General features: G+C 45.9%; 1 protein-coding gene across 1 annotated transcript in view; it reads left to right on the forward strand.

Annotated features, from left to right (window-relative positions):
* The window catches only part of CIMIP2B (ciliary microtubule inner protein 2B), a 43136-nt gene extending 27832 nt beyond the window's left edge, over positions 1-15304 (forward strand). The window contains 7 exon segments of the mRNA XM_024252489.3: positions 13361-13518; positions 13896-14119; positions 14206-14393; positions 14568-14598; positions 14601-14618; positions 14761-14887; positions 15168-15304. Coding sequence (XP_024108257.2) covers positions 13457-13518; positions 13896-14119; positions 14206-14393; positions 14568-14598; positions 14601-14618; positions 14761-14867 — 630 coding nt within the window. The 5' untranslated portion in view covers positions 13361-13456 and the 3' untranslated portion in view covers positions 14868-14887; positions 15168-15304.
* The last annotated feature ends 32 nt before the right edge of the window (positions 15305-15336 follow it).

A 15336-nucleotide genomic window follows, 5' to 3' on the forward strand; every position in this document is an offset into this window, starting at 1 on the left:
AAAGGGGGAGAGGTACCTGATGACCTTGGGATGGAATCCTTTGTTAGAGAACTGGTGGGACCCCCTCACAACTGGGGGACTGAGGAAATTCCAGGGAGGGCATAGACCTCCTAGGGGGAGCAGCTAGGAGGAGATCCCTTAGATGCGGCTTTCTGGTGCCTTAACTAATGTGAGCCAGTAAAGGGTCATAATAGCCCTTTACTGTACATAAGGGACCTGTTCCGTTTTCTTTCTTTTTTACAGAATAAGTCCAATTGTAAAATATCATAGCATATAGAACCATGTTTAGGCCATATTTGTTGGTTTTATAATTTGTATTGAACCCAAACAGTTTTGCAATAGAAAATGAATTTTTCTTTAAGCTGAATTAGCCTGAAGGGTGTCCTAATGCTGAGTTATCTGGAATACTCATCATTGTCCCCATGACACATGGATTTTTACTCGCACAAATTTTTCTAAGCAAGAGGGAAAGTAACTAGGCCCTTGTTATTTTTCCCTTTTAGATTCCCACTCCCTGTAGAGAAGGTGTAAGTATAGGTAGGAAGGCATTACAAAAGTGGATTACAAGCCACAAAAGGGCAGTGGAATGTTGAGCTTCAATTCCACAAAGAGTGAGGGTTGTTCAGAGAAGGTGGCTAAACACATGGAGACTGTGGAAGAGAGGAAGGGAAGGGGATAAGCAGCATTGCCCGAGGAGAGACCGCAGAGGCCCTGACTTGCCAGAGACCCTTCCCAGTAGTGGAGACACCAAAAAAAAAAAAAATAATAATGTTCAGGTGGCCACTCGTCTACCGCTGTTGAGTGGTTGTCCATCAGGCCAGGGGCCTGGGAACTCCTGGTCCGTTTGATGTAGAGGGGCTTGAGCAAAGCATTTCTAAGACAGAACACAGTAAGGGGCTTGCAACTGGCTGTCAGGAAAACAATAACTTCTAACTTCAGGGCAGAAAAAGTTGATACCAATATTCCCGTAGTGGGTGGGGCTATAACCTATAATCCTAGAGGGAATGTCAATCCTGAAAACCCCAGAGCATCTGGGAGTGGCCTACCATACCAGTGCTGGAAACCCAGAGTGTCTGTTTCAGCCAATGAGGGTCCCCTCACCAAATGCCAAAAACCTGGGGGCACCAAGGGAGTGGCCAACAGTGAACCCAAGACCAAGTTGGGGTCATAGAACAATGTGACTTTGGTGTCCCAGAGTTGATGCAACAGAGCACAACTAAACGTCCTGCCTTAAACAATTGCTCAACTACAGTTAACAGAAAGTCAAAAGGAAACATAACACTTCAAATGAAACGTAAATTTTTGGACTCGAAATAAAAATAAAATGGTGGAACAATAAAATGGAGTCAGAGAAGAAAGGACAGGGGGAAGAAGTCACAAGGATGTGCCTCAGGGCACTCAAACTGTGGGAGACTTTTAACCACTTAGCCGAAGGCTTTTTATTCCCCAGCTCACTAGATGTTATGGAGTAGGGGGAGAAGGGACACTTACCCATCCATAGGAGCCAAATGGCACCAGCCAGTCTTTCATATGGGACCCTGGTGAAGGTCCCTCCAGGACCCCCCAGCTTGGGTGGGCTCAGCTGTCACACAGGGGACAAGCATAGGGACTGGTAACCCACTGGCCTGCCATGGTTGGAGCTCACATGAGGCAGTGACATTATGGCCATTAGTGTGTCTGCTTGGCCCTGCCGCCTGCCAGGGAAAATGATGGCTCTGAAAAGAGCCTTTGGTTAGTGTTAGCAGCTCTTTATTGTTACAGCCTCAGTGTTATAGCTCTTGCAGCCTTGATCACAGACTGCTTTGCGGTCTCTCGCTGTCTCTGCTTGGTCTTGTCAGTCTCTCACTGTCTTGCCAGTTGCTGTCTCTCACAGTCGTCACCTCTCCACTGACCGCTGATTGCCACCATCTCTGCTGTCTCACCATCTCACCTGTCTGCTGACTGCCATCGTCTCCACTGACTTGCTGCCTCTTGCTCATTGTCTTTTTCCTTTCATTGATCACCAGATGATGGGAGGGCAGGTGAGCCCCCAAATTGGGGCTTAGCCTGGGAAGGTTCTTAGCTTTGCCCAGGAAGGAAAATCCAAGGATGAGCCAGTGGTGTTAGCAACTTTTATTGAAGCAGCAGTGTATACTTAAAAAATTTGGTAACAGAGTACATCTTTGTTTTCCCATTATGCTCTTCTAAGATCCTAATAAACCTGCAGAGGTACTGGTCCTTGTGGAGCAGGGCTATCCCATAGGCAGTATGCTCAGAGCAGCACCTCAAAGGCAGTGCTGCATTCAGATTTATACCCACTTTTAATTACATGCAAATTAAGGGGTGGACTATGCATTAATTTCTGTATGTAAAGGGTGGTAACGTCCAGTTCATTGGGTCATTGCCATGGAAAGGGGTGGTAACTTCTGGGTGTTGCCGTGGCAGTGGTAAACTCACATAGCACACTGGTGGCCATGTCACATGGAAAACCACTTCTGCCCCATCCCTGTTTTAGCTAGTCCTCAATTTGGTCCGGTGCTGAGCCCTGCCTCTGGAGTCCAGTCCCACCTCCTACCTCATTATCTTGATAGTATTTCAGACTACTCAGGTAGAGTGAATTCCATCTGCAAATCACGCATGAGCCAGCTTGTAGTTATGAAGTTTTAGGGGAAATATGTCCCCCTTTTTCACTTGGTACCAAGTTTTGAGATAGGCAGTTTTCTTTGTAGTCCCCTGAGGAAGGAGTTGGGGGGCAGATGGATTTCTAGTTCACTTTAAGACTAAAGGGGCAAGGTGGGTTGCGGTGACTCACGTGTGTAATCCCAGCGCTTTGGGAGGCCAAGACAGGCGGGTCACTTGAGGTCAGGAGTTTGAGACCAGCCTGGCCAACATGGTGAAAGTTAGTCTCTACTAAAGTAAATACAAAAATTAGCTGGGTGTAGTGGTGGGCGCCTGTAATCCCAGCTACTCAGATGGCTGAAGCATGAGAATTGCTTGAACCCAGGAGGCGGAGGTTGCAGTGAACCGAGATTGCACCACTGCCCTCCAGCCTGGGTGACAGAATGAGACTCCATCTCAAAGAAAAAGAAAAAGAAAAAAAAGACTAAAGGGGCGTAACTTGATGCATGCCAGTTTTATGCAAGAAAAATTTTCTGTTAGACTCTCCATCTTGGGTGGTCACTGAATTTTATCTCCTTTTCTCTGTACTTCATGAACCTGTGAAAATGAACCCTCAAGTTCATGTGGCTTGGCAAATGCCATTAAGCCAAAAGTGCCTTCTATCCTTTGCCTAGTTTTTGGCCTCTGATGATTTCCCTTTTTTAAAGATCACTTTATTGACATACAAAAAGTTGTACAGCAGGTTCTCAAATGATGTTTCACTCACTGTTGTTTCTTTATAACATTGATAGGAAAAAATATTTTATTTTTATCATTTTATTTTTATAGAGACAGGGTCTCTGTCACCCAGACTGAAGTGTGGTGGTGTGATCATAGCTCATTTACAGCCTCAAACTCCTGGGCTCAAACAGTCCTCCCACCTCAGCCTCCTGAGTGGCTGGGACTACAGGTGTGTACCACCTTGCCCGGCTAATTAGTCCAGATCATTACTTTTAATTAAATTAATTTTTTAAATTTTATTTTTTATTTTTGTAGAGATGGAGTCTCCCCGTCTTGCCTAGGCTGGTCTTGAATCCCCGTGCTCAAGTGATCCTTCCACCTCAGCCTCCCAAAGTACGGGGATTACAGGCGTGAGCCACTGCACCTGGCCAGGGGACAAAAAAGGTTGATTCAGGCCAGGACCACTGTCTATATGGAGTCTGCATGCTCTCCTCATGTACGGTAAACTTTCGTACACATCATTTCACATCATTTCGGTACACATCATTTCACTGAAAGTTGCAATTTCCAAGAACCTATTGACAATACTGAGGACTTACAATACATATTTAGTGTATACAGCTTGAACTTGGAGGTAAGTATAGAACCATGAAACCAGCACTGTAGTCAATGCCGTAAACATATCCATCATCTCCAAAAGTTTCCTCCTGCCCAATTTATTTAGTGATAAGAACACTTAATATAAGATCTACCATCTTTTGGTTTATTAGTATCTTAGAAGAGCATAATGGAAAAAAAATCTACCCTGTTAGCAAATTTTTAAATATACATTTTTCAGTATAATTTAAAAAAATATTTTATAATAATACAATATTACTAACTATAGGCTCTAGGCACAATGTTGTACAGTAGATGTCTAGGACCTACTCCTCTTGCATAACCAAAACTTCACACCCTTTGACGAATATCTCCCCCTTTCTATCTCTCCATAGCTTCTGGTAATGGCCATTCTGCTCTGCTTCTATGAGTTCGACCTTTTTTTTTTTTTTCCTTTGAGACAGTGTCTCACTCTGTCACCCAGGCTGGAGTGCAGTGGCGTGGTCTCGGCTCATGCAACTTCCACCTCCCAGGTTCACGCAATTCTCCTGCCTCAGCCTCCCCAGTAGCTGAGATTACAGACATGTGCCACCACCCCCAGCTAATTTTTGCATTTTTAGTAGAGACAGGGTTTCACCAGTTTCACCATGTTGGCCAGGCTGGTCTTGAACTCCTGACCTCAAATGTTCCGCTTGTCTTGGCCTCCCACAGTGCTGGGATTACAGGCGTGAGCCACCACATCTGTCCACATTTTATTGATTTGTTTTGTGTTATTTTTGAGGGGAAGGTATGTTCTTGAAGACTCCTTTCTTTGTGAGAGCTGCAATACCTCACATGACCTGTGTAATATATAATTGATTGCTGCAGATAATCTTCTGAACTATTCTGCTATAATGCTGGAAGTGGAAGTCCTCCAGTGTGTCATCTAACTGGTAATGCTGCCTAATAAAGCTATTGATATTTGAATATATTTTTCAAGTAATAAGCATCTTACAGTACTCTTATTAGTTCTCATTGTTCTTCAGTTGCTTCTCAGGATTTTGTAGTTAGGCCGATGATGATTCTTTTCTTTCTTTCCAATATTTATGGTTCTTATTAATTATTTTTGTTTTATGCATTGTCTATAGTAACTTTGAATAGTAAAGGTGATAATGAGCGTTCTTGTCTTGGTTCTGACTTTTATAAAGTGAAGGACTATGACTCCGACATGCTGGCATTCATCTTATGCCCATGGCAAACAAACATAGTTGATCCTTAGTACCTTTTCCTGCTAAGCTATGACCCTGTTTCAGAAGCTCCTCAGTAACATTCCCATAAGTGACTATAGCTGATTTGATTTGGTATAACAGATAAGATTTATTTCCCAGTCCTGTCTCTGATGTTTCTCCTGGATGTAGTTTGATATTGGCTATTCATTTCAAATATTCTTTATCATGTTTATATTCCTGGTTTACTAAAAGTTCTTTTTAAGGAGAATCACAAGTGGATATTTAGTTTTATAAAATACCTTTCCAATATCTGCCAAGGTGATCAAATGGCTTTTATATCCTTTGGTTTATCATATGTTAATTGCACTAAGAAATTTTCTAGTTTAATCACTGTGGTAGTTCTAGAATAAATCCTACTAGTCTCTTTTTTTTTTTTTTGAGGGTCTCGCTCTGTTTCCCAGACTGGAATGCAGTAGCACAATCATGGTTCACTGCAGCTTTGACCTCCTGGGCTCAAGCAATCCTCCCACCTCAGCCTCCTGAGTAGCTGGGACTGCAGGAATGCACCACCACATCTGGCTAATTTTTTATTTTTAGTAGAGACGAGGTCTCACTGTGTTGCCCAGGCTGGTCTCGAATTCCTGGGCTCAAGTGATCCTCCTGCCTTGGCCTCCCAAAGTGCTGGGATTATGGGCATGAGCTACCACACCTGGCTCTACTAGTCTTAATGTATATTATTCTTTTACAATATTACTAGACTTGTGTAGTTCATACTATGTGCCAGACACTTGTGCTTGATGCTGAGGATATAATCATGAACAAGATAGACAGACATAGTTTCTGCCCTTACTGAGCTGTCAGTCAATTCGGGGTGATAAAGAGCAGAACATTGGCCACCTCTCCCCTCATCTGAACCTTTGGCAGAAATCACTCAAAACATGCTGTCTTGCAGAGTCTTAGAAGATCTCAGAAAGGGGACTGGGATCCTTTATTGGCATCTGCTATGAATTGGAGGAAAGATGACAGTGATAGTAAGCATCCTGCTTTTTTGCTGTTGCTAGTTTGATGTTTTATTTGGTGGCATTTTTTTATCTGTAGAACTTGTGTGAGGTTTGTTAGGTATTGAATTTGTTGTCTTGAATTAAGTTCTTGCTAATTTTGTAAATCAAGTGAAGTGTGGGTCTTTTGGTAGGGGCATCTACTTGACCACTTTTTCCATTCTTTCTTTTTCTTTTTGAGACAGGGTCTCTGTCACCCAGGCTGAAATGCAGTGATGCAATCACGGCTCACTGCAGCCTCAGCTTCCTGGGCTGAGGTGATTTTCCCACCTCAGCATCCTGAGTAGCTAGGACTACACGCCACCATGCCTGGCTGATTTTTAAAAAAATTTTTGTAGAGATGAGGTCTTACTATGTTGCCCAGGCTGGTCTAGAACTCCTGGGCTCAAGCAATCCTGAACCTTGGCCTCCGAAAATGCTGGGATTACAGGTGTGAGTCACTGCACCTGGCCCAATTCTTTCTATTGTTATTTTATTCAGATGTTCCATCATTTTGAGTTGATTTTGATTTATATTTTGCAAGACAATATTCAATCTTATTGACATTTTCTAGTTTATTTATATATAGTTTCACTAGTATTCTTTTGTAGTTAAAACACGAATTCCCGGCTGGGTGTGGTGGCTCATGCCTGTAATCCCAGCACTTTGGGAGGCCGAAGCAGGTGGATCACGAGGTCAAGAGATCAAGACCATCCTGGCCAACATAGTGAAACCCCGTCTTTACTAAAAATACAAAAATTAGCTGGGCGTGTTGGCGCACACCTGTAATTCTAGCTACTTGGGAGGCTGAGGCAGGAGAATTGCTTGAACCCGGGAGGCGGAGGTTGCAGTGAGCCGAGATTGCCCCACTGTACTCCAGCCTGGTGACAGAGCGAGAGTCCGTCTCAAAAACAAAAACAAAACAAAAAAAACCCCCACAAATTCCTATGTGCCTGTTTTTAGCCACTTCCTCAATCTGTTAGGGGTGTTGCATAGTCTTTCTCTTGGCTAACTTTGCCAGCAGTTTGCTTATTTTGTTGTTGTTTTAAACAACTCTTATAACAGTTCAATTGTTTTTCTGTTTTCTGATTTATTGGTTTCTGTCAGTTTCATTCTCCTATATTTATTAGCTTTATGACGTTCTTCTTTTTCTAGCTTCTTGAATTGACTGCTTAGTTATTAGCTAGTTAATTTAGTTAGCTGGCTAGTTGCTTTTAGACTCATTTGCCTGGCTAGTCTGTGTGCAGCCTGTCCTGCTGAAGCCATCATGGTCTGCACACATGCCCTCCTCCCTCCCCAGCTGCCTGGTTGAGGTGGTGGCCTCTTCATCTGCAGTGAGGCCAGGCTGAGAGAGATGAGTGAGGTCAGGATGATGATGCTCACCTGTGTCTGTTTCTTCTTCCTTCTGGGACGCATGGGAGACTATACTTCTGAGTTGCAAAATGTGAACAACTGGTAAGTCAGGTAAAAGTGACATTTGTCTTGCAACTTTTCTATAGGTTCGATATAGAAACTCTGGGTAATTCTGCAGCACACTCTGCTTAAGAAATCACTATTGTAGAGATGATGGGGGATGTGGGGTGTAGAGGTTTCCTGATGAACACATGCATACCAGAGTTATCAGGGAGTAGAAACTAATAGTGACAAATCCATTTGGAAAAGGGAGCGAGAGACAGATAGAGACAGATGGAGTTGAGCGGATGTGCAGAGAGAAGCACCTGGCCCCAGGTGAAAATAGCTGCCTCAGCTCCTGTTCACTTGCACATTCTCAATTCCACTTTAACGAGGCCTTGCTATATGGCAGGCTGTACAGTGTACAGTTCCTTCCTTGGATACTCAGGAAATCTATCCGTCCTTAAGATATCCTCTCTTCCTTCCACTCTTGGCTCTCTTCTTTTACTTGGACCAGCCAAAGTAGGCAATTGTTTCTTAGAGCAGCTCCCACTAGAACATTTGTTAGTAATGATATTGATAGTTTATTTATTATTGTGCTTTACTGTACCGTTTAAGTTAATCCTTACACTATTAGCATTTTCATTTTATAGAGGAGGGAAAAAGAGATACGGAGGGGTTTGCTAACTTGCCCAAAGTTGTACAGCTCATAAGTGATGGAGCCAGAATCAAGCCTATATTTTTTTTAAAATTTTTTTTTTTTTTTTTTTGAGACAGAATCTCTCTCTGTCACCCAGGCTGGAGTGCAGTGGCGCGATCTTGGCTTACTGAAGGTTCCACCTCCCGGGTTCACGCCATTCTCCTGCCTTAGCCTCCCCAGCAGCTGGGACTACAGGCGCCCGCCACCACGCCCAGCTAATTTTTTATATTTTTAGTAGAGACGGGGTTTCACCATGTTAGCCAGGATGGTCTTGATCTGACTTCGTGATCTGCCTGCCTTGGCCTCCCAAAGTGCTGGGATTACAGGTGTGAGCCACCGTGCCCAGCAGGATCAAGTCTATATTCTTAATCATGAGGCCAGTATGTGTTTGAGGCTAAAAGTTGCCTCTGAATTCATCTTTGATTGAATTCTCATTTATTTATAAATAATTGTGTATAACTGGAATTTTTTCTTTGCCCCAAGGGTTAAGGTGGTTTTTTTTTTTTTTTAATTTTTATTTTTATTTCTTTAAGAGACAGGGTCTCGCTGTGTTGCCTGGGCTGGAGTGCAGTGGCTATCCACAGATGTGATCATAGCGCCGCCCTACAGCTTCAAATTTCTGGGCTCAAGCCATCCCCCTGCCTCAGCTTCCCAAGCAGCTGGGATTACAGGAATGCACCACCACGCCCAGCTCAAGGGAGTATTTTTAAATGTCTAAGTGTTAGGTTAGTTGTTTGTTTAGCCTATTTTAAAATTTTAAAATTGTGTTTGTGTGAGGAAATGTGGTTTATTTGTGCTTCTTGGAATTTTTGAGATTTTTCTTCATGGCCTATTATAAGATCAGTTGTTTTTGTTTAAATCTTCATTGTGGTATTTATTTTATTCTGCCTTTCTCTGTACCTCTGTCTCTTCTTTAAAGTGGTTCAATCATTGAGGTCAGGCATTGTCTGTATTGATCTATAAGGCAACTGCCTAGTAGAAATATTTAATAAGTAGGCTGAATAAATGAATATTGATCCTTGTGGATTTGAGGAATGTTATATACATAAAAAATCCAGGCCAGGTGCGGTGGCTCACGCCTGTAATTCCAGCATTTTGGGAGGCTGAGGAGGGTGGATCGCTTTAACCCAGGAGTTCAAGACCAGCTTGGACATGGTGAAACCCTGTCTCTATAAAAAAAAATTACAAAAATTAGCCGGGTGTGGTGGCATGCACCTGTAGTCCCAGCTACTTTGGAGGCTGAGGTGGGAGGATCACTTGAGCCCAGGAAGCAAAGGTTGCAGTGAGCTGAGATCATGCCACTGCACTCCAGCTTAGGTGACAGAGTGAGACCCTATCTCAAAAAAAGAAAAAAAAAAAAATAGAAAAAGGTAGAATAGAGGCCAGGCCATTTCCTTTCCTTTGATCTCTCCAAATGTCATGATTCCTTGTCATTTCTACTTGGATTCCCTCCACCACACCTCTTTGGACCTCAAAAGCATAGATTTCAATTGTCATAATCTTTGATTTGGCACATTCTCATCATTAGTTCATACTTTGTTATAATGTATGCATTATAAGCATTTTTTTTTTTTTTTGATACAGTCATGCTCTGTTACCCAGGCTGGAGTGCAGTGGCATGATCTCAGCTCACTGCAACCTCTGCCTCCTGGTTCAAGTGATTCTCCTGCCTCAGCCTCCCAAGTAGCTGGGATTACAGGTGTGTGCCACCACACCTGGCTAATTTTTGTATATTTAGTAGAGATGGGGTTTTGCCATATTGGCCTGGCTGGTCTCGAATTCCTGACCTCAAGTGATCTACCCACCTCAGCCTCCCCAAGTGTTGGGATTACAGGCATGAGCCACCGCACCCGGCCCATTATAAGCGTTTTTGAAAACATCATCCCAAACAAAAACTGAAACTTTGACAATAACATACATCTAACTATGTGGTTCCCCCTTTCCCACCCCTTTTGTTTCTCACCATCTGAGGTGAGCATTTGAAACCCATTTTTATTATTCCCTTGCTTTCCTTTTTATGCAGTTTTATGCATCTGCATGTATTTTTTAAACTAAAAAAGGTTTTGTGTTGCATGTAATCTTTTGGAGTTTATTCAATTCTTGTTTCAATTTTGGTGGACTGTTGATTTCAGGAATTTTTTCAAAGGTCCTATGATTTTCTTTTTATTCATCCTTGCAGAGGGGATTTATGCTTGCCTAGGGTTGACATACAATCAAATGATTGATTTGGGATCTGTATGAAATTTTATAGCAGTTCCTGGTCAGAATCAAAGGCAGAACAGAAGGCTGTAGGCTGCCATTGTGGGGACCCAGCAGGCTGTGTGGACTGAGTGGGGCGCTGTCTCCAGTTAAACATTTTCTCTCCACTGCCACATCCCACACTGGCCACTGGGTGTGGCAGCTCCCATCAGAGCAAGTTGTGGTCGTGTTTCTGTGATGTCTGTCCCTGGAAGGAGGCACAGAGGCAGCAAGCATTCCTGTGGTGCCTCAGCTGGCCCCGTCACTCCTTTCTCAGATGAGAACACACTTCAGGGATATAGAAATATTCTTTATTCAGATGGAAACAATCATAGTAACAGGCCATTCTACCAGTTGGATAGAGCTGTTTCTTCATAAGCCATAAACCTAAGACTAATCCTAATCTGTTTCCTAACTTGTGTTTTAATGCATACCCGGATTCTAACTGCCATGGTCTTTTCTGCAGAATGTGTTCTAGTCCCTACATCCTAATTTATACCCCAACTTCCATTCAAACCTTTCCCTTTTTCAATTTCATGAACTCTTTCCCCTGAACCTCTAACATCTGTGACTGCTCCCAGCTCCTTTCCTTCCTCCCATTCCTGCCAGATGCTAGCCATGAACTGCTATTTAGTTAGCACTTACCGTAAGCTACACGCTGGGGTCATTGCTCATTATGTATCATCTCAGCTAGCTGATATCCTACTCTATGAGATGGTAACATTAGTTTTTCCATTTTACAGATGAGAAAACTGAGGCTCAATGAGATGAATTTGGACAAAGTCCATATCTCTGGTGAAGCTAGGATTTGATCTAGTGGTGTTTGTTTGTTTGTTTTGTTTTGTTTTTGAGACGGAGTGTCACTCTGTTGCCCAAGCTGGAGTGCAATGTATGATCTCAGCTCACTGCAAGCTCCACCTCCTGGGTTCATGTGATTCTCCTGCCTCAACCTCCTGAGTAGCTGGGACTACAGGTGCCCACCACCACGCCCGGCTAATTTTTGTATTTTAGTAGAGACAGGATTTCACTATGTTGGCCAGGCTGGTCTCGAACTCCTGACCTTGTGATCCTCCTGCCTCGGCCTCCCAAAGTGCTGAAATTAAGGATGTGAGCCACCGTGCCTGGCTGTTTTGTTTTTTAAAGTTATGATGCCTTTGGCTCTAAGTGAAAGAAAAGTTAAAGTGGCCTTAATAATGCAATTTACTATTTCACATAAAAAGGCTGGTTAATTCCATGGCTTTACATTACCCTCAGGACCCTGGCCTTTCTCCTCTACCATCCATCCTTGATGTGTCCAGGACTTGTCTCCAGGTTAGCTTTCCACAAGGCTTCCACATGCCTGCCAGCATTCCAGCCTCACATCCCCCAAAAGTCTAGGCGCAGGAATGGACATCGTTTCGTCTTGTGCATCTCTGTCTCTCACTTGCTCTAATTTGATGTGAATCTTTTCTTTAAGAGCAAAGAAACTTTTCCCAGGACCCTCCCCTGCCCCAGCAGATTTCCCCTCATATTATCCAGAATGCTGGAAGCCCGTGCCTAAGCGGCCATGGGGAAAGAGCATGGGACCACGCTTAGACTAATCCAGCTCATTCCTCCAGGCTGGCTCTCCAAGCCTCCCTGATGAAGTTTCTGGCTCCTCGGAAGAAAGGAGATGGGGGTCAGGAATAGGTATAAGCTGTGATAGTGTCGTCTGTCACAGAATCCCAAGTCTGGTTGTTAAGCTTGACACGCTGCTGCTATTCTGGGCTTGCCCCTCGGCTCCCATCCTTACTCTAACATATTTCCTCAGCTGTGAGGTAAGTCCCTACAACTCTAAATGACACATTCTAAGGCCGTCCTTGGCAGAACAGTGAGGAACATGAAATGTGTGCCTTGGAGCCCAGTGCTCTTATGTAATTCCCCTGGGATGTCAGTGCCGTCCTTGGTCAGCGCATGCATGGTCACTGGAGGTGGGGAGAGGAGCAGAGCTCTGCCTCAGAAACGTGGACCCTGAGCCCTCAGCCTGGCCCTGACCCAGCCCCAGAACTGTTTGTTTTGTTTTGTTTTGTTTTTTGAGGTGGGGTCTGGCTGTGTTGCCCAGTTTGGACTGAAACTCCCGGACCCAAGTGATCCTCCCACCTCAGCCTCCTCAGTACCTTGATGTGAGCGTGGCTGCACCCGGCCCAGAGTTGGGTTTTAATCATGTTTCCCCCTCCTCTGAGATCTCATCTTCCTGGTCTGTGCTTTTTCTTCTTTTAGAATCCGAATTTTTTTTTTTTTTTTTTAACAAATTCTAATTTGCCCCCTAGTGTTACCGCCCCCCCACAACAACTTTATCCTGTTTCCTTCCCTCAACCCCCACAGCTTTTCTGGCTCCCGTGGAGCGCACACTCGGCCACTGTGGCCGGAGCCTGGCAGAGCCTGGCTCATTTGTTGAATGGATGACTCTGATTATAGCAGGTATTCAGTAAGCCACTCTTGTTAAATTATTGAAAATAAACGATGTTACTCCCTAGAGGTGTCTAGGTTCCTTTTTTTTCCCCATCACCTGTCCTCTTTCACCTCCCCTCTGGGCCCTGGCTTCCCTCAAAGATCCTTTCTCCAGGTTCCCCATCTCCTTTGATGAAGACTCATGAGGAGCACAGTGTCCACCTCTCAGGCAGGCGCTCAGGAAGGAAGTCGCTGAGACAGAGCTCAGTGGCCCGAATGGTTTCTGCTTCCTCACCTCCCACGTCCCACCTCTGGGCTTCCTTCGGTTCAGGCCCTGCCCCACGATGCAGGACCACCTTTGTCCTGGACAGACAGACCTGCTAGCCTCTGCTCTACAGTTCTGCCGGCCTTGGCCCTGGCTGTCCTCACACGAGTGCCCCCTCCCTTCTCTCCTCCCTTAGCCCCGCCTCCTCCTTCTAGCCCCGCAGCCCTGGACACGGTACACACAGACCAGAGCCTTGGCTCAAAGGCAAACAAAAGGAAATGCCCGGCTCCCCATGGCTGTGGCCAGCACCTTCATGCCGGGGCTCAACCCTCAGAACCCTCATTATATCCCTGGGTAAGACTCCCACTCAGCGCTCCCCGCTTGCTGCTGGGAGTAGGGGTATAGGGTGGAGGAATTAAGCTGCTTAGAGCATGGGGCCAAGCGGACAGGTTGGTTTGGGAGGCTGAGGTCTCTATGGTGTTGGATGGAAAAGGAGAAGCAAGGGACTAGTGAGACCCTGGGTCTGCCCCAAAGCTTTGTGGTGTTCTCTCCATGGGAACAGGGTAACAGCAGAGGAAGGATTGAAAGCCCAGGCAGAGAACTTAGAAATGCCTGCTCCAAATATATACACTGCTGAGTCCAGAAAGATCAGGGCTTCAGAGGTCTCTGCTTCTGCCTCTGGGGATGGCGGGGCAGGGCGATTCTGGTGAGTGGGAGAGTCTGTGCTGCAGGTACACTGGACACTGCCCACTACTTCGGTTCAGCATGGGCCAGACCTATGGGCAGGTGACTGGTCAGCTACTTCGAGGCCCTCCTGGCCTAGGCTGGCCCCCTGTCCACCGCACACTTCTGCCTCCCATTCGGCCTCCAAGATCTCCTGAGGTTCCCAGGGAGAGCCTACCTCTCAGGCGTGGGCATGAAAGGCTCAGCTCCAGCATGATCCCTGGGTACACAGGTTTGTACACAGGTATGCACAGGTGCCCCCTCCCAGGAGCATGTGTTCCAAACACTAACGAGTCTTCCTTGTCCCCGCCTGCCCAGGTTTTGTACCCCGGGCACAGTTCATCTTTGCCAAGAACTGCAGCCAGATCTGGGCCGAGGCTCTGAGTGACTTTACTCACTGTGAAGAGCTGCCAAAGGAGGCCAAGGGAAGGAAGGACACAGAGAAGGAACAGGTGCCAGAGCCGGAGGGGCAGCTGGAGGAGCCAACACTGGAGGTGGTGGAACAAGTGAGACCAAGAAGCTGGTGGGGAGTGCAGAGGGGTGGGAGTGGGGGCCTTACTGTGTGTCTGGGCGGTGGGGGCGGCATGAGTAGTGTGGCTGTGGGTTCAGGGGATGTGCTCTTGATTGTCAGCTCCACCTTCCTGGGAGATTGTGTGAGAGCACAGGGGCTTCTCTCACAGGCATCTCCCTACTCCATGGATGACAGGGACCCTCGAAGTTCTTCATGTCAGGTGAGAGCTGGGGGGTCAGGATCAGAGGCGTGGGGAGGCCCCAGGATGCCTTGGCTCAGTGTCCCCATCCCCAGGCTTCACCGGCTACGTGCCCCGCGCCCGCTTCCTCTTCGGCTCCAGCTTTCCTGTGCTCACCAACCAGGCACTGCAGGAATTTGGGCAGAAGCACTCACCAGGCAGTGCCCAGGACCCCAAACATCTCCCCCCGCTTCCCAGAACATACCCTCAGAACCTGGGTCTTTTACCTAACTATGGGGGCTACGTGCCAGGTGAGAAGAGCCCCCGGGGAGGCTTTGGGGACTGGAATGTTTGTATGGGTATGGGGTGGGTTGGGTGGTTTGTGGGGGTTGAAACTAATAGATATGGGAGGGCTCAGATCATGTGGTTCCGCTTTATTATTAGGCAGAAAAGGAAACCGAGGTAGCTACCCACAGTGGGGAATTAGGGCCAGATTTTAGAGGGCCGTTTGGAGGTCTAGCCAACTGGCTGAGAATTAAATGGCTTTGCCATGCTGCTTGCTACACGTGACAGACTCTCTTGGCCATACAGGGTATAAGTAAGTTCCAGTTTGGCCACACATTTGGCCATCTCACCCATGATGCTCTGGGCCTCAGCACCTTCCAGAAGCAGCTCTTGGCTTAGGCCGCTGGACATCAAGTTCCCTTCCCTTTTCATCCTATCCCAGCCATCCTTTTGGAAGGGAGAAAGGTGGGTGGGA

This window comes from Pongo abelii, chromosome 13 (genome assembly GCF_028885655.2).
Source record: "Pongo abelii isolate AG06213 chromosome 13, NHGRI_mPonAbe1-v2.0_pri, whole genome shotgun sequence".
Taxonomy (NCBI): domain Eukaryota; kingdom Metazoa; phylum Chordata; class Mammalia; order Primates; family Hominidae; genus Pongo; species Pongo abelii.